At 44.6% G+C, this 25895-nt stretch overlaps 1 protein-coding gene across 10 annotated transcripts in view; it reads left to right on the top strand.

The window, feature by feature from the left end:
• LOC116941605 (rho GTPase-activating protein 18-like) overlaps nt 1-25895 on the top strand; it is a 43076-nt gene that overhangs the window by 8945 nt on the left and 8236 nt on the right. For 5 of the 10 annotated variants that reach the window (XM_076066590.1, XM_076066593.1, XM_076066597.1 and 2 more), the window contains 10 exons: nt 1162-1511; nt 1922-2229; nt 3447-3555; nt 5764-5909; nt 6786-6957; nt 7402-7493; nt 8894-8971; nt 20282-20444; nt 21802-21884; nt 25611-25826. In XM_076066590.1, the coding sequence (XP_075922705.1) occupies nt 1162-1511; nt 1922-2229; nt 3447-3555; nt 5764-5909; nt 6786-6957; nt 7402-7493; nt 8894-8971; nt 20282-20444; nt 21802-21884; nt 25611-25826 (1717 nt within the window). Of the gene's footprint in view, nt 1-249; nt 1512-1921; nt 2230-3446; nt 3556-5763; nt 5910-6785; nt 6958-7401; nt 7494-8893; nt 8972-20281; nt 20445-21801; nt 21885-25610; nt 25827-25895 lie in introns of all 10 variants that reach the window. The other 5 variants (XM_076066598.1, XM_076066596.1, XM_076066595.1 and 2 more) reach the window with 3 other exon arrangements.

The raw sequence follows: 25895 nt of genomic DNA, 5'->3' as shown, positions 1-25895 counted from the left end.
ATGTAATGCTGCACAAAAAGAGGTCCAATGTAGTTGAGTTGGCCTGTTTCTAATTAGCCCGTTGCCATATAGTCGAACTCCCAACTGTGTCGGGTATCAACGTTAAGGGGTGTCTGGATACGTCTCAGATTTGTCTGCGTGTCTTCACGATGCACTTTGCCTCGAGAGTGCAACCGACGGAGGAATGTTCACACAATCGTAAATAATTGTCTGCAGTTCCTCCATCATAACGGTGCGTTCTTCCATTAGATCATGCTTGATGGCCGCGCCGCTAAATGGCTTGTTACAAAGACCAACTGACGTCAAAGTAAAAGCAGTGGTAATTATGATTTTATACGGCCGTGCATTCCACATCCACGAGTTGCCCTTTTTAAAAAAAAAAAACTATGTTAATCGTCCTTTTGAACCGTCTTTTTAGAATTTGAGCGTTACTCACATTTGACTCAGGTATCTGCTTTTGAAAACGCCAACACAAACATAATTTTTTTTCAAAAGGGAGTGCTCATGGTGCTGGCTGTTTGGAGCTGTGTATTTTGTTAAGATGTAATGTAAACTAATAAATAACTCGCCTTTTGTGTTTTTTTGTTCGTTACAAATCCTCACCCAGACACATCTGGATGAAATTAGTTGATAAAACTAAAAAAATGGCAGTGCTTAGTTGCCTTTATTTCATGAGACAATACATTGAGACAATAAGAGAGTTTTGCAATAGGGAGCCGTGTTAATTACCAAGACCGACGAAAAAATATTCAGCAATGAATTGTACTTTATTTTACAATATTTATGAGTGGAAGAAAATGATCAAGCGTGACATTGGCGACAACTGCCTACCAATCACCAACGCATAATTGATGATGGCTGAGATTAATTTAACCACTATAGTCTTAATGAAGGTTCATATAAAATAATTACTGATTTCCCTAATCAGCTGACCTGAATATACTGTGGGAGAGTGAATTGTGCACCTCTCACACAAGATTTAATAGCACAACGTGTGCTAAACTTTTGGCTGCTTTATTCAACTTGACGCAGAGTGACTAAAGGAGATCCACAGACTTAGAACTAGCTAACAGTCCACAGTTTGCTGTCAATGAGACTAAGACAGTGACAAATCTAAAAGAGGCTGGCTACATTAACACTGCAATTGTGCTACTCACCCAGGAAGAAGAGCAAGGCAGATGTTAGACCACCAGAGGATTCTTCACGGAAGAACTCTCTGGGATCTCTGCAAACATCACCCTCCCTGCCGGACACACCTCCTACCCCAACCGAGGCTTCCCCTAGATCTTCCAGCAGGACAAATGAGGCAGGCCACCCACCAGCCGTCTCTTCCTCCTCGTCCTCCTCCTCCTCCCCTAAAATGGCCCGGTCGGCCAGTCAGGCACGAGCAACCAGGGTCACCCGTGGGTCAAACTCCGAGGATTCTACCATGGAGGACTTCTGGAGGGAGGTGGAACACATTGAGGGGTGTCAGAACCAGGAGGCCATTGTCATAGTGAGGACACCAGAAGGTTGGTTATGCTGCTGTTCATGATTATAAGAACCAATTGAAAGTGTTTTTATTATTATGGATCTTTTTAAAATTACAATTGTATCATTAATTATGAGGAAAGACATCTGTTGTGCGGATGTAAAAGAAATGGACTAAGATGTGTTTTTATGGGACAATGCATATACGTGTGCGTCTAAAATAATCGACATTGTCGTCGATCACAAATTGCAACTACGGGACAACGATTGACAACTAAGAACAGACTATTTGTTCGACTGCTTCAGCGACCAAATGACATCCACAGACCGAAGACTCGAGTCAAATCGTACGGCTCGCCATCGACTTGGACTAGGCCCATGACCGTGACTCAAACCAAACGGGGCTCACTCGACTAACGCCGCTTTGCGCGCCCTCCCACCCCCACTGCAGAGGGCGAGCTGGAAGCCGAGTGGCTCCACGCCGCGGGTCTCGCCGTCCTGGTCTCCGAAGTGTCGGGCAGCCCGGCCCCGAGCTGCCGAACGAGCGGCCAGTCCACGCCGTCGCCGCCCTCGCCAGCGCCGTGCGCGAGCGAGGGCGGCGACGCGGACGGGCGCACGCTCTTCTCCACGCTCACACGGGCACAGGCGGCGGCCGTGGCGCGCCGCCTCGACACGTACACGCAGACCGTGCGGCGGCGACGGCACCGGCCCTCGGCACGCGACGTGCGAGACGTCTTCCCGGCGAGCGCTTGTGCCGAGGTGAGGTGGCCCACCACCACCACCACCACGGCCGGTTCATTTGTAGCAGTGGCTGCCCAAAGCGTCCGGCGGAAAGCGGCGCTATTGAAAGGCGTTGATAGGTGTGGGTTAAATGTGTTGTTCTAATCGGGGAAGGCTGTGAGAACTTGGGAGGGTTATTTACCAAGTTGAGCAGTGTGAGAAAATAAGTGGAAAAGGAGGTAGGTGGTTTCAGCCAAACTGTGGTGCTTGAACGCAGTCAGTTTGGCAGATTGAGTTCCTCCGCGTGGGTGGAGGAATACGAGGAGAGGCGTTAGTAACCATGGTGTGAAGTTGGTAACCGTGGTGACAGAGATGCGACTGACCGCCAGTGAGCGAGCAGTGGAGCTTGCTTGCTTCGGTGGCATCTGTAGGCGCGTCGTGATTTATCGACTCCCCCTCACAGTGATTCGATGAATTGTCGCGATAGGATTCAGAACTAGATTACAGTATCGTTTTCACCGGCTTATTTTGTGTTGTTCCTTTGTTGCTCTCTACCTTGATTCTACAGTTTGTTTTGTTCATGCCATTATCCTAAATGTAGCATTGGTTTATAATTTGCATGAGGAGTAAACACCCAATTATGATACGTATTGCACGTTTTTATGAATGTAATACTTTAAAGCCATCTATCGGCACGTGGATTGGCAGCAGCTTAGGCTTGTGTATCTCACAGGCATCGCACACAACTCTCAAGCTGCCTTTCATTGGCTTGCACCTCCAGTAAGTGCATTGTTAGGTGCACTGCAGCACTGCCAATGTACTCGCCGAAAATATGTATTGGCCAAACATCCCGAGGCAGAATGCTTTTTCGAAAGAGTCTTGAGACCCATTGAGCCTTTTTAAACAATGACATCGTCATCCTCTGCTCACATACAGTACTTACAGTGTATAGAACATTGCTGTTGAAAACATTCTCATGGACAATGAAAATTATTTGCTTTTCATATACCGTAGTGTCCTCTACACCGGGGCGTCTCAGAGAGCATCACACCTCGTCCAAAACATTTGTCTAAAACATTGTCCGTGTGGGCGCAAGGTGGCCCAGAACCTGGCCTGAAAACGAGTCTGCCAGTATGTGGCGACCATTGCCCTGAGTCATTTGCAGGTCATTTCAAGTGTGCTATGTCACGCAACACTTCCTCTAAACTCGCATGACCTTCCCGCGATGACCATTCTCCCTGCGTGATCCCCAACAGCAGGGCCTTGACAATGGAACTTCTCGGCCACCCGAGGGCAATCAGTCAACAGAGCAACCATCGGCAAACAGTACTCCTCCAGCAGACAGCAAGACCACAGAGAAAAAAAGTAACTCCACAACATTACACTATTTCAACAGAAGGCAATTATTATATATACATATCTCCAGGTTGCAAGCTACCAAAAATGGCAAGTGAGAAGAAAGTACGTTTTGACGTAAAGTTCCTCTGTATTCTTGGTTCTTTTGGTAAAGTCGCTTAGATATAAAATTAAAAGAATAAAATTTTTGTTTTTGATAAATTGAAAATAATAAAAGCACGCCAAACAGCTTTGCTCACTTTGAAAGCCCTTATAAGCAGTTGCATTTGGAGGCTTGCCCCCTCTTTTCTCTCCACCTGATGAAGACCGCTTGTGTTGCGATCGAAACGTCCTGGGTTTTTTGCTTTCATTATTTTCAATGTATTTATATTTTTTATTTTATTTCATTTAATTATTTTTATTTTATTTTCTATCTACGTGACTTTACCGAAAGAACCAAGAATATGAATTCCTGCAGTCACGAAAGTTTTAAGTCAAAATTTAAGTTCCTCTGTGTTTAACAAATTGCACCATTGATTCCATTTGGGTAGAAAAAGTATTGGAGCTTACGAATAATTCAGTGGAGTTTTCTATGGGTAATTTCTTTTGGTTAATTAGTAAACATTCAATCCCTGGAAAGGAAAGGTTAGTTATAGTGAAAACGGAGTAGTTAGTCGGTTGTCTTGACAATGTGATACAAACGGTTGCATACAGCTGTTGGTGTAATCTAAAAATCGGTTAACTCCATGAATCCTCACACAAACATATCTTTGGCTCGAAGGTCTAAGGTCAACCAACTAATGGCTTTGTTCTATGACCTTTTTAACAGCCTTTGTGGCTCTAATCATACCGCACATGTCAATATTTGTGTAGGGGCAGCTATCACTCAGACAGATGAGTAATCTACACGAAATGTAAATTATGACTTCACCCAGAAGGCTGTTCGGGTAGCATTTAAAATACAGAGAAGGGTTCTTTGAACATTGAAGTAGGTCTTGCAACTCTACTCACAACTCTACTCACTGATGTTATTGACTCTCCCGCGATGCGGTCCTACAATCACATTCGAAATACAGTATATATCAAGTAAAGCAAATTGTTGATTTCTTGCTCAAATGAGCATTGGGACACAGCTCATCTACTATGTTTAGGTGGCTCAGCAGCAGTTGCTAACGCCTCACGCTCAGACGGTTGTGAATTAAAATTTTCGTTGAGGGGTTGACTCATCCCATCATCCGCTCCCGGGGTTGATACAATTGGTACCACTTTGTGGGCAAGTCAACAGTTGTTGTCCAATGGATAGACCCGGCCCTGCCATAGATTTGTGAAATTGCCACCAATGGCTCAGGGATATAAATAGAAGATGAGCACTGCCTCAATTTTCATTTGAGCAGGAAATCACTCTGACTAGACTCTTAACTTCAGATTACTTAAAGGATTTAATACAGCCTAGTTAGGATACTTGAGGAAGCACTGGTGCATTGGTTAGTGAACTGTACGATGAAACCTAGCAAATTGAGGTCAATTTCCGGCCACCCCTAACATCAGTGTAAGGTGATACCTTGGACAAGTCCTGGGCCCATCCTCCACCGACCCACACTGACCCTCGCAGTGAAGTATGGTCAAAGTACACCCATGACTGACATGACATTGAGAGGCCTTCATCCAGCAGCGGATTGACAAAGGGATTTTATTCCATTACGTGTAATGTATATGAGCAGGATTTATATTATTTAGCCAATTGGCAGGCCGTTTGTGGTGGGGTAAATTGTGAGTACTCCCACCTCTGCCAAGATCTTATCTTATGTTCATAAAGCGCCTTTATCCAAGGCGCTTTACAAGGCCTATGGGTGGTACAATGAGGGTAGCTAAACGTGGTATGGTGAATAAGGTTTGGGTATGGGGAGGGAGGTTAGTGGGTACGGGAATTACGGGGAATTTGCCAACAAAGAAGAGTAGGCCAAATATCGTCTAGAGGAATCATTCTATAAGATGACCTGCCAGCAGTGGTGTGAGGAAGTAATTGCAGGGCTGCCCCTTTATCTCTTATATGACCTGGTTATTGTTAGAGTGCATGCTAATGACTCGCACTCAAGCAAATTGTTTCCAGCCTGCACGGATTTTCCTGTTGCGATGGGGTTTCTCAACATTTACGGACATGGTGTCGGATTTGAATTATACAACAACGCTGTAGATCGGCTTGAGCCTACAGAGATGTTCTCTAATGACCCGTCCCAGATGGTGCCCTCTCCTCGGAGCCATGCACTCTGTCGGCTCAGGAAGCAGCCGAGGTCGCTGACCTTCAATCAGATGTGCCGTATTCTGACCAGGCCGCCAGCTGCTGTCAGTCATCAACCATCGCAGAAGAGGAAAACGCCATATCCGTAAGTGGCCTGCAACACTCAGTACTTTACACGAAACAAGGACACCGCAAACATTTGCCATTGTAGATTCGGTTGTTCGACCTCTTGACGAGTCAGATGCGCGCTGTGTCCATTGTAACTTGCCTCTTGTTGTGTTATTGTTTTGTAATTTGTATCCTTTTATTTGTGTACATATTACTGCATTGTTGAAAACATAGAAATAAAAAAAAACTATTACAAAATTACATTCTGACATTTAAAGCATTTACGTAAAACATTATTTAATTGCAATAATTTCAAACTATCTTTTTTTTCATTCACATGTATCACTCGTGTTTGGGGATTGAGTAATGAAGGTTCTAATGAAAGAGATGTGGATGTGTAGGTGACACTATTAATCTCACATCAGTGAAACATATGGCACCGGCTTTGAAGGCTGCAGGGGGTTGCGGTTAAAATTCCGTTCCATGTCTCACAGAACAACGCATTTCAGCATTGCGTGGCAAATAACACTGGCTCGCAGACTTCCGATGTACTGCTCTCTGTCTCACTCACGCACCAGCATGCGTCTTCAATTACACTGACAAAAAAAAACACTTTAAGCGGCAGATCCCAAAAAAATATGAATTCGGAAGAGCTTTGGTGGCTAGAATCTAATCATGGTAATGTGGGATGCGTGCCAGCTACAGCTTGCAGTCATTATGAATTTGGAAGCTCACCTCTGCATACAAACTTTACTATCACTTTTGTGAAGAATCCAGTTTTGTGTAGTTCACAGCCTGCTTCCTGTTTCAAGTGGTACAGCCCACTTTTTCTGGCTAGCTGTGCCATGTTTGAGTCTGTGGAACCGTCAATTTTTCTGTTGTTGTGTGGGGGGGGGGGCGGTTGGGGAGTCAGGCAGGAGTGCCGTGCTCTCAGCATCCGTGCCTCGGAACGACGCGGCTGGATGACCTCTCGGCTCAGGATATGAAAAAGATTCGCTTCCTGGCTCTCATCGAGCTCACGGCCCTCCTCGATGCGCTCACCATTGACCTCAAGCGATCCAAGGCCATCAGGACAAAGGTTAAAGGTCAGATGGGCACAGGGTAAACATGAACAAATTATCTGGATAGAAAGCCTGGTCAAAGTAAATACTGAATTGTGGAAACTGTGAAGAGGGAATGTGTCTACATTTGAAGGGGTAAAGATTGCCTTCAAACTTAATTGTATTCATCTTGGCAGCTGACAACACGAAAAGCATACTGTGCCATAAACATTTTTATTAAATTTGGCGTGTGACAATTTGTTCAAATAAATACAATTTACATGAAACCAATATGCCCTGTCGACTTGCTGTTGGCAGCGATCAACTTAATAAGACCAAACTGGGAATACCGAATGGCACACAATATGGTTGATTGTGGTAATTAAATTCGTTTTATTTGGGGCCCAACAGTGATTCCACAAAACAAGACGGAGTGTACCGCCTCGTGTGCAAATGTGACGGGTTTTTTTGCCATCTTTTTCCTTCCAGAAAACGGTCTCTTTGGAGTTTCCCTTCCCGTGGTTCTGGAGCAGGACCAGAGGAAGTTCCCCGGCACCAGAGTACCCATCTTTCTCCACAAGGTCAGCAGCCTAGCTCTTTAAAATGATACAAATATGTTATTATTCATATTGCCAATAAAAAAAAAACACTTTTTCTGGAAACGTTGAAAACATGTAATTATTCTCAACTCTTCTCCATCTCTGGCCGCTCTATGCTCCTGAACATCTGTGACTACTGGACATCATAAATACAGATTCTGATGTGCTCAGAAGAGGAGCCATTGCCAAAAAAATTGCACCAATTACATATTTTTCCTTCTAAGGCATTGTCGTTGACGGACGTGTTGAGTGGTTTTTTTGTTTGTTTGTTATTTGTGCGCACCAATGCCAACGCGGTATCACCAAATAATTTGTTTCGTTTCAAACAATGAGCGAATTGCACCCACTCCTACCACTGCTACCAGTCCGGTGCACCCCACTTCTGACATTCAGCTGATGAGGGGAAATATAAATCACATGTGAATAGGGAAGGAAAGGTGGAAAATAAATACCTAGAACACAGGGAGAGTCTCGCCAGGATCATGGAAACTCCCACACTAACCCAACATCCTGTACATCATTAATAAGACTAGTCATGAGCTCATTACGGCGCATTTGGCAGATCTTGTAAGTTTGGATTGGGATGATGTTTTTTTTTTGTGCGTGGCTTATCCACTTGTTTCCTTTAAGTAGCTGGTTGGAATCTAGTCGTGTTTTAAAATCGCTAAGCATTATCGATGATAACTCGCTCAATAAAAGCAAAACATTTGTCAACGGTGTGCTCTTTGCGGTGCCAAACTAAAACAAAACTGGATGGCCATCGCCTCAATTCAGACATTCTTTTTAATTATCCCATAAGTCATAGAAACAAAATACCTCACCGAACCTGCAGGCGTGCTATGTAACCGTAGTGGAATTTAAAATTCCTCAATTCCTATAGGAACCAATCCTGTAATGTGCGTGCAACAGCAAAACAAAAACCCCGAGCATAGTATTTATTCATAAGGGCAGGTCACGGGTGTAACATACTTGTGCTTGAGGCGCTTTTATCGTCGCACGAGGCCCATTGTGTGAAATGCAATACAAAAGAGTGAGGTAAAGTGGTGGTAGTACAAGAGTCCCCCTTACCCACTCCCTTTCCCCATCACCCACCCCTCCGTGCTCCTCAAGTCTACGTTTTTTTTTGTCAATGTCTGTAGGCTCCGCGGGTGTCCGCCATCTGGAAATTTTAAACACAGCCCTCCCCTCCGCCACCCCCCTGACTAAGAGTGCATGTCTCGCTGTGTGTGTGTGTAGTTTATCTTTGTCTTTGTGTAGTTTTACATTTATACAAGTGGCGCTTTTAACAGTGTAATTTATGTTTTACGAACAAAGTTCATAGTAACGTTCTTGTTCTTCTGGCAACATGAGTAATATTTTATTATTGTGATTATATTGCACAGCTTTTGTGCCACTTGGAAGAGACAAGTCTGAATGCTGAAGGAATACTCAGGGTCCCTGGTTCAGCTGCTCGCATTAAGGTAAGGGGACATTTTGTAAAAATGCAACAATGTCATGGATGCCGCTGTGCTGCAAAATTTAGCACAGTGGTCTCGCAATCAGGAGGTTGCCGATTCGATTTGATCCGCTGGCTGAGAGGTTGCAGCAGTGGTCAAGTTTCTTAAATTCTCCTGCCTATGCCCAGCCAGCAGCAGTATAAATGGGCAACGCCACAGTCGGGCAAGTCAATCAGCAGGTCACCTGCTGTGGAGTAAATTGTGGGCACTCCCACCTCTTCCAAAATGTCTGGTCAGCATGGAACAGTAGATCAAATACCCTTCATAGAGGAGCTCTCTCGACCTCGCTTTAGCGAGTGTCCTTCTGCCAACGGTGGCGTGAGCCTGTAATTGCAGGGCTCTGCCTTTGGCTACTTTTTTCCCCAGTCAAAATTGCCTCCTTGGTATTTGAATAAGTTGAGTAATTTAGCAATATTTCCAAAATGTTTTGTTTTTATTGCAACTGCTGGAATAGTGTACTCTGATTTACGTGATTATTTTAGAGTAGCAATTCAATTTATAACATTTTGTAATTTGATGGAATTTGTCACGAGTAGCTTATTTTGACCAAATATGTTCAATTGACAGTAAATAAAGGATTTATGCGTTTTTCATGGTCCTGAATTAGGATACAATTTTTTGATGCATTTATCTTTCCAAAATACGTTTCCACATTTATTTCAATACACGCCACTTTTTCAAACAAAAAGGGGAGTGGAAATGAGGATTACGACAGTGAAAATCATCTGATCTGTCTTCTGATTACTTCTCTGGCCCATCTACGGCATGTGAAGAAGGGTTATTGGCCAAAATGTCACCTTTTATATACCTTGTAATTATAAGGCAGTTTTATTGATAATTGTGTTGCGTAATTCCTAATCCAGCCGAGTGGCCCATTGGCAAAGTTGGTTGGGCATTGACTTAGCCCATCATTCATCTTGTGTTGATAAAATAGATAAAACTTTGCAGGGAAATCAACAGCGGTTAACCTATGGACAAACTGATCCACGCCATTGGCATGTGGAATTTCTACAGCTGTCTCAGGACTGTTAATAGAAAATGGGCAATGCCTCAATGTTCATTTTAACAAGGAAATCACTTTGACTTTATTGTTTTCGTGTGTTTTACTGCAACACACCAGTCAAAGGGCTTTGTATTGAGTAATGGGCACTGACGAAGCCATATGACCGCACCAATCGTTCTGTCTGGTGTTTAATCCACGAGCAGCTACAGGATTTGGGCCGTCGGGGATTGGCGAAAGCGCTCTCCACAAAGCTTCGCAAGCGGGGCAAAGCGGGCACGACAATACGTATAACGAACTCCAGCCGTGCGAGACAAAGCGACAGAATCCAATTTCAGAGGGCAGCAGGTGAATGAATTAGCAGAGTCCTCCCTCGCCTTGTTAATGTTCCGGTATATGACACTCGTGGGTGGGAGCGCCGTGTCAGTGATTTAAGATCCAGGCCTGTGCCACTGGCGGGCTCTCCACACAGCTCAGTGGCCCAGCGAAAAGGGTCAGCAATGAGATCAGATGCTTTTAAAGGAATGTAAGCATTAGAAAAAAAACACACACGGGCTCTGTGCGCGCACACACTCGCATACACGCGCAGGCACGTACTCAAACGCACATGCACACACTTTGGCCTGAATTCAAAAAGCATATCCTGGCATTGGAGGTCAGGCTTGGGACTATAACGCTTGGGGAACCTTAATTTGCTAATGCTCATGGCTCCATTTTCTAAGACACTATTTGTTTACAATTATACCAATCGCTATAGGAAAATTAGCACACGCCAAAGCACTAAAGGCATGCTCCAACCATTGCAGTGAAATCACTCATCCCTTTCAGGCTCGATAGTTTCCAGTAGCCGTACATGAAAGGTCGCTCTGTTTTTTTCCCCACTTTTTTGTTTTTAATACCTTGAACATAATATGAAACCTCCCACCAATTATTTTCATTACAGTAAAACAAAATCGATGTGGGTGAGGTCAACATAATTAGCGTCCTCTTTTTCTGACTAGAACAACACATATTTAGTGCTGGGTGGAACTTAGGATAAAATATATATATGTACAACTGAAAGATGGGGAAAATATTGTCAATATGTCAGTGATAGTAACCATAAAGCGCGTGCCGTGGTGCAGTTAGGTGCACAGATTTATTGGGGTGCGTACATTCACAAATGAGCCGCGCTATATAATGATACTATGCAGTGAAAGCTTTTATTGTGATGGAAGGGGAGGGTAACATCACAAGACTTCTTGACAGCGATCTGCACCGTAGATGTGTTCCACAGGATGAATGATGAGCAGCTTTCACTTTGCCCTTTTGACATGTGCCAATTAGGCACGCTGTCTAATGGAAAATACACATTTAAAATGCTTTATAGCCAGAACATCACAAGCTTATTTTTGGAAGTCGATATCAATACAGTATATATCTAAAACGAGTAAACTGTAACTAAAAAACCCAAAATAAAATAACATTTTGATTGAATGAGAAAACATTTCAATGGATATGCTAATTTTCCAGCTGGAAAATTCACATTGAAAATGTGAGAAATCGCTCAAAGAAGCACACAAGGATGGACACAAAACTTGGAATATCTCCAAGAGACAATGCGAGATCCACACGGATTACGTAGAATACGTAGCCTTAGCATGGCTGGTATTTATATATGCGCAAACTGTGTCTACCCAGGAGAGTGTCGCCAGGCTTTGTCTTTCTGCTTTGTGATGTTTAGCCAATTCCTTACAGTGTAGATTTGCACATGGGAGGAAACAGGAATATCTGGAAAGAAAAAAAACACCCTGTGTCATCCACCAGCATGAGCTTAAATGTCAAAGCAACGTTGAACCCTGCTTAAACGGGAGTGAGTCTGGTCTGTACTTGATACTTGGATGGGAGACTGCCAGGTCATAACCAATTGATTTAGGATTGGGGTTGGGGGAGAGGGAGTGGCGCAGCAATGGATTCATGAATCTGGATGCATGCGTGGGTTTTATCTGGCTACTTTGGTTTCACATGCACACTGCAAGCTGAACTCGCGCACCACGGATATCCCTTTGCAAAATAACCGAGAAACTGGCTGGACGGGATCGTCCACGTAACACGTAAACAAACTAACTTAAACTTGGCATTACACGTGGCAAAACACTCATTCATGAAATTGGCCAAACATCCCATTGCAAGACCCTTCTTAAGTGTTTCAAGACCCAGGGTAAATAAGAAGCTCCCCATTTATTAAAGCATCTATGTTTATACCCTTAACTGACACTGACCAGCTTGGTGAAGTATGGTGAAACAACCCCCCCCCCCCCCGAACTGGCACAGCATTGGAGAGGCCTTCATCCAGCAGTGAATTGACAGTAAGCTGTAAACTTCCGTTCTACATATATATTTATGCTATTTTACCATACAGGATTGTTCGTTATATTTTTAATGTTTGGTTTTACACATAGGCAGAGTTTGACTTTTATATTTGGAGGAGGGCAGGGGTTCGCTTTGTCCTTCACATTAGGAATCGCGGGTGCATAGAATTAATGTATCTATATTTTTTATCTTAATTGTAAGCTACTTAAAATCAATTAATGAAGGTGTCCAGTTTGGTTGTGGCGTTGCCCACCCCCCCCCAGGCAAAATCCGCCCATGGTTTTACATCAACTTTGAATGCCACTTTGCCGTTTTCCATGTTAATTTAAACGTAATTTATCTTGGGGATTATAATCTAACGTTGCTTCGCCAGAATTACAAAGTGCAACGTGTGCCATTTAAACATTAATACATTTGTAAACTATTGCTACAAAAAGGCACACTTGTGAAGGCCCGCTCATGAAATTAACGTGAAGCGCAATTTTGATTTAATGTGGCTGAAAAATCTCGCTGTCGCTTGGAAACAGAGATTTATAAAAGTGAAGGCAAATTGGACAATCTCGTCGCTGAGACGTGCTCTGGTTCATAGGCAATGACGCCGCACAATGTGCTTGGGTACAACGGGGAAAGAAAAAAAACCTCGAGATGAGATGGGCCAATGTTGGTTTATTTATTTAGTTATTGCCTCTGAATTGTCATTCGCAGAAGGTAAGAATCGCGCGTGAGCTTTTTTTGCCTTTTGACTGTAATTGCCAATTCAGTAATTTGTGGGCAAAATTTAGAATTTGGAAATGTTTTACCCTGGGTTGCCAAGCAACCCAGGGTTAGACTTGTTAAACCTTAAGGAACACAGGCAAGTTCAAGAACCAGTGCAGTACAGTTCATTGTTCTCTTTGAAATGTCGAATGGAGCTTAATTGGCAGCATCATTGAATGGAACAAATGGAACTGCAGCTGCTGTGCCCCTTCATCTGGTCAGTTACAAACTGCCGCTAGCATTTGACACGTTGAATCTGTCTGGTGGTGCAGGATGGCATGGTGATTACCCTTTTGCTTCTATGTCCAGCTGCTGGTATGGTGATTACAGTGTGAGAAATCCTACTGTTATGAAAAGTCAAACTGAAGCACGGCCATACAATCAGCATGTTTATCCCGAGTGTTGTAAACGCCAGAGGCATGGAAATAATGTGGGCTGGCGCCATAGACTCTCCTCGCTCACATGAACTGTGTGATTCAAGAGTTTGTCTTCGGTGCTGGCTTGTGCCACACCAGTGCGGCAAGGGCAGGTTTTCACACACCTCCGATTAGCACGGTTGGCTACGTACGGTGCAAAAGAAGTTCAACATACATACAGTGCAAGTCTGTAATGGTCCACTCGTTTTGCAATTTGTATGAATTGTTACAGTTCGAGCTCGCGTTTTTGATGCTCGAACAGATTCATTTTGTGGTCAACGTCCCACACCAGGCTCACCCAGCCAGAATCATAATTTTTATTTATCCTGGACCGCCATGCAGCCTGGCTGCCAGGCGACAAGGAGGGTTCCATTAATTTGGCAGCTCAGACTTGCGGAGACTGATTTTTTTTCTGAGCATCTTGAACATTTGTGGCGATTCATTTGTTGCACCGGAGCACACGAGACCCGCAATGGTTTGCCACCCTTGTGATGCAAGGGAATTGTCACGATTTTGGGGGGGGGGGTGGGTGGTGGGTCACGGTTTGATCGATATATCAAAAATATGATTACATGTACAAAGTTGTTATTGTGGTGAATGTTGTGCCTCTAGTGGCTGCAGGCGTTACGTGAACTAACTGCATAGAACGAATATACGAGTTGAAATGATAGATTCTCTTCCATGCGTGATTCACAGCATGATTTGTGATTGTACGAATTAATCCCCCTCGTACGGGGGCAATAATATAATTGTTTACATTTTATCACTCTTAATGTGCAGCACTGCGTCTCTCATACGCACATTGGCACGATTGTGAATATATGTAAATAAAACACCCAACAGCAACGTCGAAAAAAAAAAGACGTAACGATGAATCGGTGCACAGCAGTCAATTTAAAAATGTGGCTGCAATCAAAACGTCAGCATTGTAGAAAATAGCCTGTCTACGACAGAGTCGGAGCGCAGGACTTTTCACGAGTCCAGCACGCTCAGAGGTTAGTTCGTGAGTGACCCAGGACCCATGCCGCTTCGATGCCATTCAGACGTTGCGTGTGGCACTTTCGGGAGCGGGGAAAACGACTCCCACCCAACAGGAATTGCAGTGAGTGACAAACACTCAGTGCGTTCTGCTGTTCCCGCTTGCCTACTGTACGACATCAACTGTGACGAATGAATCATCCCAATAAACCACGTGGCTCGCATGCCACAGTGCGAAGGGACTGCTGACAAAACAAAGATTCCGTGTTGAGTTCCGTTTCGCTTTGCCACTCATGAACGTGTGCATTGTATGTGCGCACGCACTTGTGTACACGCCGTGTTTGGTGTACTGCATACGTTTGCATGTGCTGTATAAGTCTTATACATGCATAACTGTTGTCAACATTAGCTACTTTACGTGCATAGGATATACCACGGGGGAGCTATGGTGCAGTGGTGAGCGCAACGCGCTATGAACCTAGTCATCCGAGTTCAATTCCCGGTCACGGCTAACATGAGTAACAAGAATGCCCGAACCGGTCGTGGCCAACGCTCCTCTCCCCAACACTGACAAGCGTGGAGAACAAGTGTTATGTAAATGCAGAATCGAGTAGAGGATTTGCGTGACCAACTCATGACTGCCAAAGGGGATAAGCACTCGCCCTTGCTCACCTGTGCATGGCAATGTTTTGAATATGCCACGTCATAATGGCATCTTGGTGAGTAATCACAGTCTTCATATTACAGGGTTACATTTTTGATATATCACACCGTATTTAATTTTCACTTCATCCCATAATAACATACGTATCTAGACTGCAAGGATCCATACTCTTTGGTTCTATTCGGTAAAGTCACGTAAGAGTAACCTACGTATAATTTCCGTGTAACAGCAGCAACAACAACAAAGCTACCAAAATGAACCCATTAACATTTTCATCGACAAGCAGGTAACACACACTATGTGCAGTTATGTATGCAATTGGTTCTGGTGATAGCATCATCTCGGCGTGTAAACATTAGCCCAAGAGTCACATTCCTCCGTGGGCACATTTACCCAAACATCCTTTGGCAATGTTGTTGCACACTGTAAGCACATCATCTATGCACCCATCACATGTGCTGCGACACCCTTGTGAGAATGTGAATACCACTGCCCTCTGCTTTGCCCTTGACTTAAGTTGAATATTTTTGGTTCTTTCGGTAAAGTCACGTAGAAGGGAAACAATAAAATAATAAAAATATAAAACAATAAAATTCTCACGACGTTTCGACTGCAACACAAGCAATCATCATCAGGTGTGAAAACCACAACAAGAACATGATTGCTTGTGTTGCAGTCGAAACTTCGTGAGAATTTTATTGTTTTATATTTTTATTATTTTATTGTTTCCCTTCTACGTGACTTTACCGAAAGAACCAAAAATATGAATCCCTGCAGTCACGAAAGCTTTAAATCAAAATTTAAGTTGAATACACACCAAGCACGATGGATTATGCTTCTACCATTGGCGTCACAAGTTTGGCAGAAGAGGCTCTTTGAAGAGACCAACAACAACAAATCACTCTAAAACGTCAATTCAACGGTGAGGAACTCTGTAGGATTAAATTCGTTTCGAAAGCCATCCACTGACGTGTAGTTTTACTATGAACGAAAACATCGGTTGAAATGAATTGTAAAAAGATAGGGGTTAAAAGGTGGCGGCCCTGCAATAACCTACTCAAATCACTGTTGGTATTTGGCCTACTGTTCCATGCTGTCTGAGCTGGGAGATCAAATCAAACTGGCGACCTTTAAATCAAAGTTCCAATGTGCTCACCACGCCAGCAATATAAAGTGCACTCCATAATACAGGTTTTTTTGGGTTAGATCGTGTAAATATATAAATGTGTCTTTAAACCCACCGCCACCCGGCACGGCCTACTAGTAAGGGTTGTCATGTAAACAGAACGTGCCAATTCGTTACTAGTACAGCACACCGGTGTGTTGGGAGAGCAAAGCCACAACATTTACAATGTGACTACGACGTTTTGCCAGTAATTACATCTAGCTTCATCAGCCAACAGCCAGATAAAGTATACTGTTGGAATATGTTTGTGGCCAGGTCAGGAATGAAGTTTCAAATGTCTAGTTAGATCTTAATCTGAATTTACTATTTCTACACGGTGATAGGAACTCATAATTCATATGGGATTTAAAAATAAAATGTAGGTGGCTGAATGCTAATGTGTTCATTTGAAAATATGACCCGTGGGACATTGGAGTGGTCTTTGGGATTGAATTGTCCGCGGTGCAGTACACCTTCTTCCGTCAGGGTCAGATCATTTTAGAGTACCGCTCTCAACATTACTGCACTCTGATGAAAGCTGCTTTAGCCCCTTGGAAAATTCCAGCATGTCTCTTTACCTACTGCCCTCCACATATTACTCAATCTAACACCTTCCATAGCACCCGCCTCTCGGGGGGTAAGGATGTCATATTTTTTGGAATCGCCTTTTTGCCTGTCCACGACACCAAGGTTTACCAATGACATTTACAATTGTGTTCAGACGAGTGAGGATTTGGAAAGATGGGAGATTTCTAACACAAGCTGAATGTTATTCTTCAGCCCCTAGGATTGCTACTTCAAGCAGATTCACAGGTACCCGATGCTTCCTAATCCATGCCGTAAAACATCTCTTCCCTGCATAACTTGTTGCTATGACAACTATCTCGCGCAATGTGAAAGCACCCACGGTAGTTATAAGCATCAGCAGTTATCATAAACGTTTCAGTGTAAATGCAGGGCACGGAAGAATATAGAGAGCCTTATTCTTGGTTCTTTCGCTAAAGTCACGTAGAAGTGAAACAATAAAATAATACAAATTTTAAACAATAAAATTCTCACGACGTTTCGACTGCAACACAAGCAATCATCAGGTGTGATGATTGCTTGTGTTGCAGTCGAAACGTCGTTGAGAATTTTATTGTTTTATATTTTTATTATTTTATTGTTTCCCATCTATGTGACTTTACCGAAAGAACCAAGAATATGAATCCCTGCAGTCACGAAAGCTTTAAATCAATATTTATAGAGAGCCTTCTTTGCATCATTTATTTCATGCTTGGAACCCATTTTGTACCAAACAACGAGGCCGAAGAGATACAAGGTCCTGACTGGCGTGGAGTGCAGTAATTCAGAGGTGAAACTGTTCTGCAGTATTATGGTGGAAGCAGCCAAGCTCAGCTGAGCTGAGCCTGTCTGCGATGTGCTTTCAGGTTGTACCGCATGCTGTCCGGCACGAGGCCCGACGTTTCGCTCCGCATGCTGGCAGCGTCACTTAGAACGACATGGGGCACCACGGTGGCGAGATGTTAGCTACCTCGCCTGGTATACAGGACGTCGTGGGTTCGATTCTGACCCTTACACCTGTATATTTGGAGTTTGCCTGTTCTCCCCGTGGTCATGTGGATTTTTCTCCAGGTCCTCCGGTTTTGCCTCCACATTTAGAAACATGCGTTTAGAGTATTTGGCTGCTCTAAATCGAAACGGTTGTCATCACCTGATGTGGTGTGATCGAAACGTCGTAGAATATGAATTCCTGCAGTCACGAAAGCTTTACGTCAAGATAAAATAGAAAGATTTGAGTTATCCTTTTTGGTTCTTTTGGTAAAGTCACGTAGAATGAGAATCAAATAATAAATTGATAAAATAAAATAACACAATAAAATTCTCACGACGTTTCGGCCACAACACAAGCGGCCTTGATCAGGTGAAGGGACAAGACTGTCTGGAGGACAGCGCTGGAGCGAACACAGCCAAGCTCAGACCGCGACCTTTAAGCTGTGTGAGAAGAAACAGTGCGCCTTGACAAAGGAATTAGCATAGAATTTAGCATTGAAATAGCTGAGTGATTAGCTTGTGACTGGTCACAGAAATGGCTATGTTAAAGTCAAAGCATACACATCCACAGAGGCACCCCTTGACAAAGGAATTAGCATAGAATTTAGCATTGAAATCGCTGAGTGATTAGCTTGTGACTGGTCACAGAAATGGCTATGTTAAAGTCAAAGCATACACATTCACAGAGGCACCTAGTACAAATCAAACAGAGTTGAGTTAGTTTAAATGGAATGGAGCAGCTTACTTTCTCGATTATACAGGGTTGCTGGTTGCTGCCGATGTTGATTGATGTCGGCCAGCTGATGTGACTTATTAACTTAATCACTTTTACATTTTTACTTAAAACTTTCATGACTGCAGGTATTCATATTCTTGGTTCTTTCGGTAAAGTCACGTAGATAAAACATTATTTTATTCACTTTGTTTTTATTATTATTTTTCTATCTACGTGACTTTGCCGAAAGAACCGAGAATATATATTCATCACTTTAAGCGTACAAGCTCATCACTCACTTGTGCATATGTGGTCAGTTCCTGAACAAGCTTCCAGTACGTGGAGGGAAATGTCCGACATCATGTCGAACAGCACGCAGTACAATTGGAAGCCCTATCGGAGACCTTAAAAGAAACAAATATCAAGTAGGAGCTGAAACTTTGGTCCTCCATCCTCATGGGTGTCCAAGTTCACCTGTTTGGAGGCCTGCAATGAGACATTTTGCTCACGTGGCTCTGTTTTACGACGTTGTGAAACTGGGCCCTCTGAAGGATAATTTTCACGTCATTGATTTTTGCACGTGTTGGTTTATCCTTTGCTATCTCACTGGCATATTGATATTTGATATCAGCACTTTGAAATATATTTAGATTTCATTTTTTTGTGACAATATGTAAAGTTCTCAGTAATTTAATAAGTATATATATAAAAATAACACCATTACTCCCATAGAGGCCTTTGCCGTAACAGTGTAGGATTTCTACGAATGCCTCCGAGTCACAGATGGAGAAGAGCGATGCCCCGTGCTTGTGTAATGGGTAAATACTAACCATTTTTAACTCCCATAGAACTCTGATGTTTGTGTGATGATATTAGCAGTATTTAGGTCTGGTCACAAGTTTTATGTCTGGTCACAGTGGCTTGGTGGCAGCAGTGATTTGCACGAAGATTACTCACAGACATTTAGGGTGGGTGGGGGAGTTCAGGGTTCAGAGCACTTGGCTCAATGAAAAGTCGTTCATAGTCGACCGCTCATAAACGGCGTTATAACAACGGGTGCGTTCAGCCTCGTACGATAAGTGTTGCCAAAGAGAAGAATGGCGTTATAGCGCAAAACGCGTTGCGTGAAAACACGTTAGGCGATGACTTAACCCACTGCGATGATGTGCGTGTCCGTTCCGGAAGAAAAACTAAAATGAAATCAATCTTGACTTAAAGCTTTCGTGACTGCAGGAATTCATGTTCTTTGGGTCTTTCGGTAAGGTCGCGCAAATAGGTTTGTTATTTTCTTTGAACCTATCTACGTGACTTTACCGAAAGACCCAAATAATATGAAATGAAATAAAATAACTTTATCGGTACTGAGGCACCCACAAGGCCATCCGCGAGGGTCTGTTGTACAGTTTAGCACCAGCTATCTTGGAGTGTGGTTGTGTCGCTATGGTTCTCTGCGGTGAGTACGTCGTCTCTCTAAATAATGCCTCTAAAAAAAAACGTACGCTGAACCGCTTACGCGTTTCGAGATTCGGCGGTGAACGGGACCCACCACGCAACTTTGCAGACGTCTCGGAACGGGACGAAGGGTTGATAATGTAGGTGCTGCGTGCAGTTGAAAGAGATGGAATCGCTCGCCCCGCTGCTTGCTTGTGCCGTGGCCGTGCTGGGGTGGGCCAGGAGCTGCGGCGCGAGCTCGAGGAGTGGAGCCCGGAGAGCGGGCGACTCGACTGGGGGTCGCTGCGGCCTCACGACGCGGCTGCCCTGCTCAAGCTGTACGTGCGAGAGTTGCCCTCGCCGCTCCTCACCGAGCAGCACCAGCCGGCCTTCGCCTGCGTGCAGAGTGAGCCGCGATGCCCTGCCCGATGCACGCACACCGTGCCCCCACACACACACACACACAGAGGACAAAGACACCCCTTAACAGACTGTTGGGGCAAGTGCTGTTAGCGAGTGGCACCAATGAAGGGCCGGCGCAACACATGGGGGTTGGTGGCCAGAACCACGCCCGGCCCGCCTTTGTCTCCATAGTGGACTAATTTGAGACTGAGTCGACCGAGGGCAGGCCCAGAACCGGTTCGGATAATCGTCACCGGTGTTGGCCGTCGGCAGGAATTGCCGGGTTCATAGCGCAATGCACTCACCGCCACTACCGCTGCCAACACACACACAAGCATTACCCGACTGAACGAAATATTTATTTTAAGTGGATGAGTCTATTCTAAAAGGCCGTGTGGTTCGCGACCCTGTGGTCGCGTGGCTCTCGGTGGTTCGCAAGGCTGTGGGAAGTTGGCCGCGAAATTGTTGCGGTGATAATTATTCTTCAGAAAACACCACATTACTTTCCTGCATGGTGTGGAATTGGTAATCGTTTTAGTTTATTGTCCTTCCCCCCCCCCCCGCACCTCCAATTAGTGCGGTTGGCTACGTACGGTGTGAAAGAACTTCTACGTACATTTATACATCAGCATTTTAAATTCTCAGAATGCATGCCAGTGTTAAAATAAATGTTACGCGAATATATTTGTCGTCGTGCATTTTTTATTGTTATATCATAGTTTGAGGTACTTGTGGAATTATGTATTTTTGTATTTACGTACATTTCATTTTCAAAACGGTGTGCGCATTGTTATAGCCGTTTATCAACCCACTGTTTGATCGAGGCCTCCCCACCGGAGTGTCAGTCGTGGGGTTATTTGACCATACTTCATCATGGACAGTGTCGGTAGGTGATGGGATGGCCTGGGACCAGTTCACATTTTAGTTTGTTGTCCTAACCCCACACCTCCGATTAGCATGGTTGGCTAACATACGGTGCAAAAGAAGATCAACATACATACTGTACATACAAGTCATGGCCGGGGAGAAAACTCAGGTCACCGGGTCAAAGAGCAGTACGTTAACCGCTGCACCACCACTCCCCTTCACTAACCCACCCAAACTGCCAAAGAAGATGAAGTATGGTCAAAACCTCCCACATGACCCCACATGGCACAGGGTGGGAGGTCTTCATCAAGCAGTGGATTAACAAAGCGCTGAAAATTATTATTGATTTTATTGCCATATATATGTTTAACATAGATGTGTGCGATTCTTTGAAACTGGCGGCTTGCTTTACCAAGAATGCCACCCGTGATTTACAGCGAATGTAACAAAGCTCCCACTCCCTCTCTTCTCTCATCCCCCCCCACCACCAACAGGCATTACGCTGCTCAAACATCAACTCCAAGCTCTGAACCTGTTGGTGTTGCTACTGCCAGACGCAAACCGCGATACGCTCAAGGCAAAGCAGCTTAACAGTTTCCAAAAAAAGAGAAATAATTTTACGTGAAGGCTTATTAGCAACACTTGGTAGCCACAGTTACTGGGGAACTCCTCGGCTGTTTCGTCTGCCGGATTGACGTTCACATGTCTGGCGAAGTCGGTGCCTTCCCGCAATGTACATTGCAGTTGTGCCAATCCAAAATATTTAACAGCCATCTATTTATATTCTTGGTTCTTTCGGTAAAGTCATGTAGAAGGGAAACAATAAAATAATAAAAATATAAAACAATAAAATTCTCACGATGTTTCGACTGCAACACAAGCAATCATCATCAGGTGTGAAAACCACAGCAAGAAAATTTGAAAAAAAGTGGCGTTTTTTTTAAAGTTAGCACCACGGAGAGCGATTTGGCAGTTATTCAGGTGGACGAGTCCATCTATGTTCGGAAAAGAGGAGGGGGGAGACGAAAATAATGGATGCGGTCTGAAAGCCACCGTAAGCGTGGACAATCAATTAAGACCCGAAATGGTTTATCAAATCCTTCCAATGATTGCTAAGCCAGAATCCATCTTCTTGGTTGAAATTGTCTGTGTGTTTGTATATGTGGATAGCCTCATGAACGAACCTCTCATGGTAGCCAGATGGCTTGCAGAGAACCTCTGTCTTGGAGAAATCAATGTCATGTGCGCCTACTGATTTATAACAGTGATCTGCCACGGCCGAGGTGTTGGTCCTACCGTGTTTTAGGTCTGCTTTGTGTTCACGGATGCGGTCCGAGATAAGTCGTTTGGTTTCTCCAATGTAACTACTACCACAGAGGCAACTTAGTTTGTAGACGCCAGGGTACTGTATGTCTGGAATCACATCTTTTTTGCAAATTTTCTTGCTGTGGTTTTCACACCTGATGATGACTGCTTGTTTGTGTTGCAGTCGAAACGTCGTGATAATTTTATTGTTAAATTTTTTTATTATTTTTTTGTTTCCCTTCTACGTGACTTTACCGAAAGAACCAAGAATATGAATCCCTGCAGTCACGAAAGCTTTAATTCAAAAGCCATCTATTTGTTCAAATGTTATTACCAGATAATGGACATATACGGCTTAAATCCTCCCCCCCCACCCCCACCTGTGTATTTCCACTTAGCAATGTGAATGGGTGCATCACAATGAGGCCATCGGCAGGTTGTGCGTGCTGGGGTACAATGTGGGCACCTCGTCAAAGGCATCTGACCAGTGAGTGTGGAGAAAGTCAAATGCCCTCGAGAGGACCTTTCTAGAGCTCCCCTTAGCGGGGATTTGTGGTGGGTTAACAAGCAATTGCGGGACACATTTTGATAATTAAAGAAATGAATTGCAAGTTATAGCAGCCTGATGCAGGATGACTTTAAATGTGTGCCACGGAGACCACCCGTGTTGCAATTGTGGGGCGAGCGGAAAAACGGGTGCCCAATTATTTTAAACTCTAGTATCGGCCGGAAGGAAAGATAATTCCCGACTGCACCATCTCTCGCAAGGAAAACCACCACACCACACGGTAGCCGGCACAATTAACCTTCCTTACATGTATCAAAAACATCCTCAAAGCCTCACGGCATGCTTTAAGATGTTTTGCGGGGGGTAGACTTTCCAAGCCACGGTAACTGTACACTTTTCTAAACAAAGTCGCGCGCTTCACGTCTTAAGCATAACAAGCACTCTGAACGCTGTGAAGGACCAATACGGTCGACAAGCAGGGCCTGTCAAAACTACAGGCCAAATGTGGCTCCCGCCAAACTCCTCGGTGAATTCGGGCCCCCCCCCCCCCCCATCAAAGCGTCACTCGAATTTGCAATAATACTAAAAAAACGGCCCGCGACAGCATTGAAATGCAATTAATGAAGTGAATAATTTCACGAAAAACTACGCGAGATAATTAAGTGAACCATCAAGGGACATGTGTCGGCTCTGCGATCGTGACATTTTTTTTGGGGGGGGGTGGGGGGGGGGGAGTGTGTGGGGAAGATCGGTGGTGGGGACGCACACCTGAGGACTGCAAGCAGTTGCCGGCTTAAGTGTCATACCCAGGTGCTGCTATATCTATTCATCTTCTCTGCCTTCCCAGTCTCATTTCTCCTCTCACCACATAACAACAACAAAAATCGCCTACATTTCTCACGTCGCTCTTTTGAACACATCCCGCGTCCGTACCTTTGTATGTTTGTATTGTCTGTCCGTGACCCATGGGGTCCCTGCGTGTGTGTCAAGCCACTCCTCGATGCAAAAGGTTTGGACACCTTGCTGACAGTGAATGGCACCAAGGTGGAGCATTAAAGGACATTTTCTGGAGAGTATTAAAAAACCAAGAGCATGCATTACCGCTAATGTGTTGATGATAAAACGCAGGCACATGAGTCCTTAGCGCATAGCTTGCAAGCAGGGATTTAAATAAGGCTGCTTGTAACACAATAGCAGGAACTCTGCAGAACAGTCGTGTATGCTGGGCTTGTTTTTGTAAGGAACAGCTGAAGTGCCAATGACGAAGCTCACGTTGCTCAGACTTTTATCGAAAATGTTTAAGTTTCTGAAAAAATAAAACATTTTATTGCATCATTTTATAGACAATGTTTTTGCACGATGTATATTTTAACAGTCGAATCCAACGATAACATCCCTCCAGCTCGTATAACCTCACTGTGCCGTCACAGAGGGGGAAGGCGACACGATTCTTCGAGTTGTGGAATAAGAAATATTTTGAGTGAACGTACAATTGTGGCACCTAGTATGTATGTGCGTGGGTTTTCTCAGAGCACTTTAGTTTCCTCTTACGTGTAATCGTATTATTTTTTTAAATCAGATAAAATGTCTAAGCAATATCCTTAAAACATTTTTTTTTTATCTGAGCCTGGTAAAAGGCACGAACCGTAACAAGGGAGCGGGCGGGCGGCAGGGGGGGGGGGGTACAGAAATTCCGTAGACCGAATTCCGAACTCGGTGCTCCTGGGTTCTAGGGAGGGAGAGAAGGTTGGGCTCTCACTTCCCCACTCACGCAGTAGGAACTGTGTATATGCGTGGGTAGGGACTGCGGGCAGTGGGAGCGTCGGAAGGGGAAACGGGGTGGCCGGTGGGTAGAGGTCTATGCAACATCTTGAGAAAAGTTTTCCCGAGACCCGTCGAGGCATTCCTGTATCAATTTAAAGAATAAAGATAATTAATTCGTCGACATGGATACTGCTGTGATGTACTGGTTAGCACACTGGACACTGGAGTTATCCAGAGGTCACACATTTGATCTTTCTGGCACAGCAGTGTGAACAAATGGGCAAGTTTCTTAGATCCTCCTGCCTTGGGCCATCCAGGAGTATAAGATGTCTGGCCAGTATCGAGAAGTCAGAAAAATGCTCTGTCGAGCAGCGTTCTTCACTCATTTTCAGAGTAGGGGGGCCCACTTTTGCCGTTAAGACATCTGCGTGAGGAGCCGCCAAACATTTAAAACCGTCGGGGTCTGATAGCACGATGATGGGGCGGGGGGGGGGGGGTGTGTGAGTGGTGTTGTCACGTGTTGTGTATTGCCGGGGGACCGCACTAAAGGCCACCAGGGTCTGCCAGTGGCCCGCGGGTCTTGCATTGAAGAACACCGTCTCTAGAGGCCCTCTCCAGAGCTCCCTCTAGCGTTACAAAAAAAGCATTTTCACATTTACCTTTAAAAAAAATAATAATAATCTTTACCAATCTGAGAGCGCCGCCGTCCGTCTCGTGCCATTTCAGGCCCTCCTGGAGTTCCTGAGGCGAGTGTGCGAGAACGAGCGTGAAAACCGAATGAGCCTGCGCAACGTCGCCATGGTGATGGCACCAAATCTGTTCCTGCCGCGGGGGCATCAGAGAGGGGGGCAGACCTCGGACCAGCGGCACGTGATGCAGGCCGGCGCCGGCATCGTGGGCGTCACGAGGCTCCTCATCAAGCACCAGGACCTGCTGTGGACCGTGAGTGGAGCTGGCCACCTTCTGAGTCGCAAACAGGCACCGGTGGTCATATCGTTGGGTGGGGTGAGT

This window comes from Petromyzon marinus, chromosome 12 (genome assembly GCF_048934315.1).
Source record: "Petromyzon marinus isolate PM22_M1 ecotype Great Lakes invasive population chromosome 12, UKy_Petmar_22M1.pri1.0, whole genome shotgun sequence".
In the NCBI taxonomy this organism is placed as follows: domain Eukaryota; kingdom Metazoa; phylum Chordata; class Hyperoartia; order Petromyzontiformes; family Petromyzontidae; genus Petromyzon; species Petromyzon marinus.
Note: the sequence above shows the minus strand (reverse complement) of the source record. Positions and strands in the feature narration are given on the sequence as shown.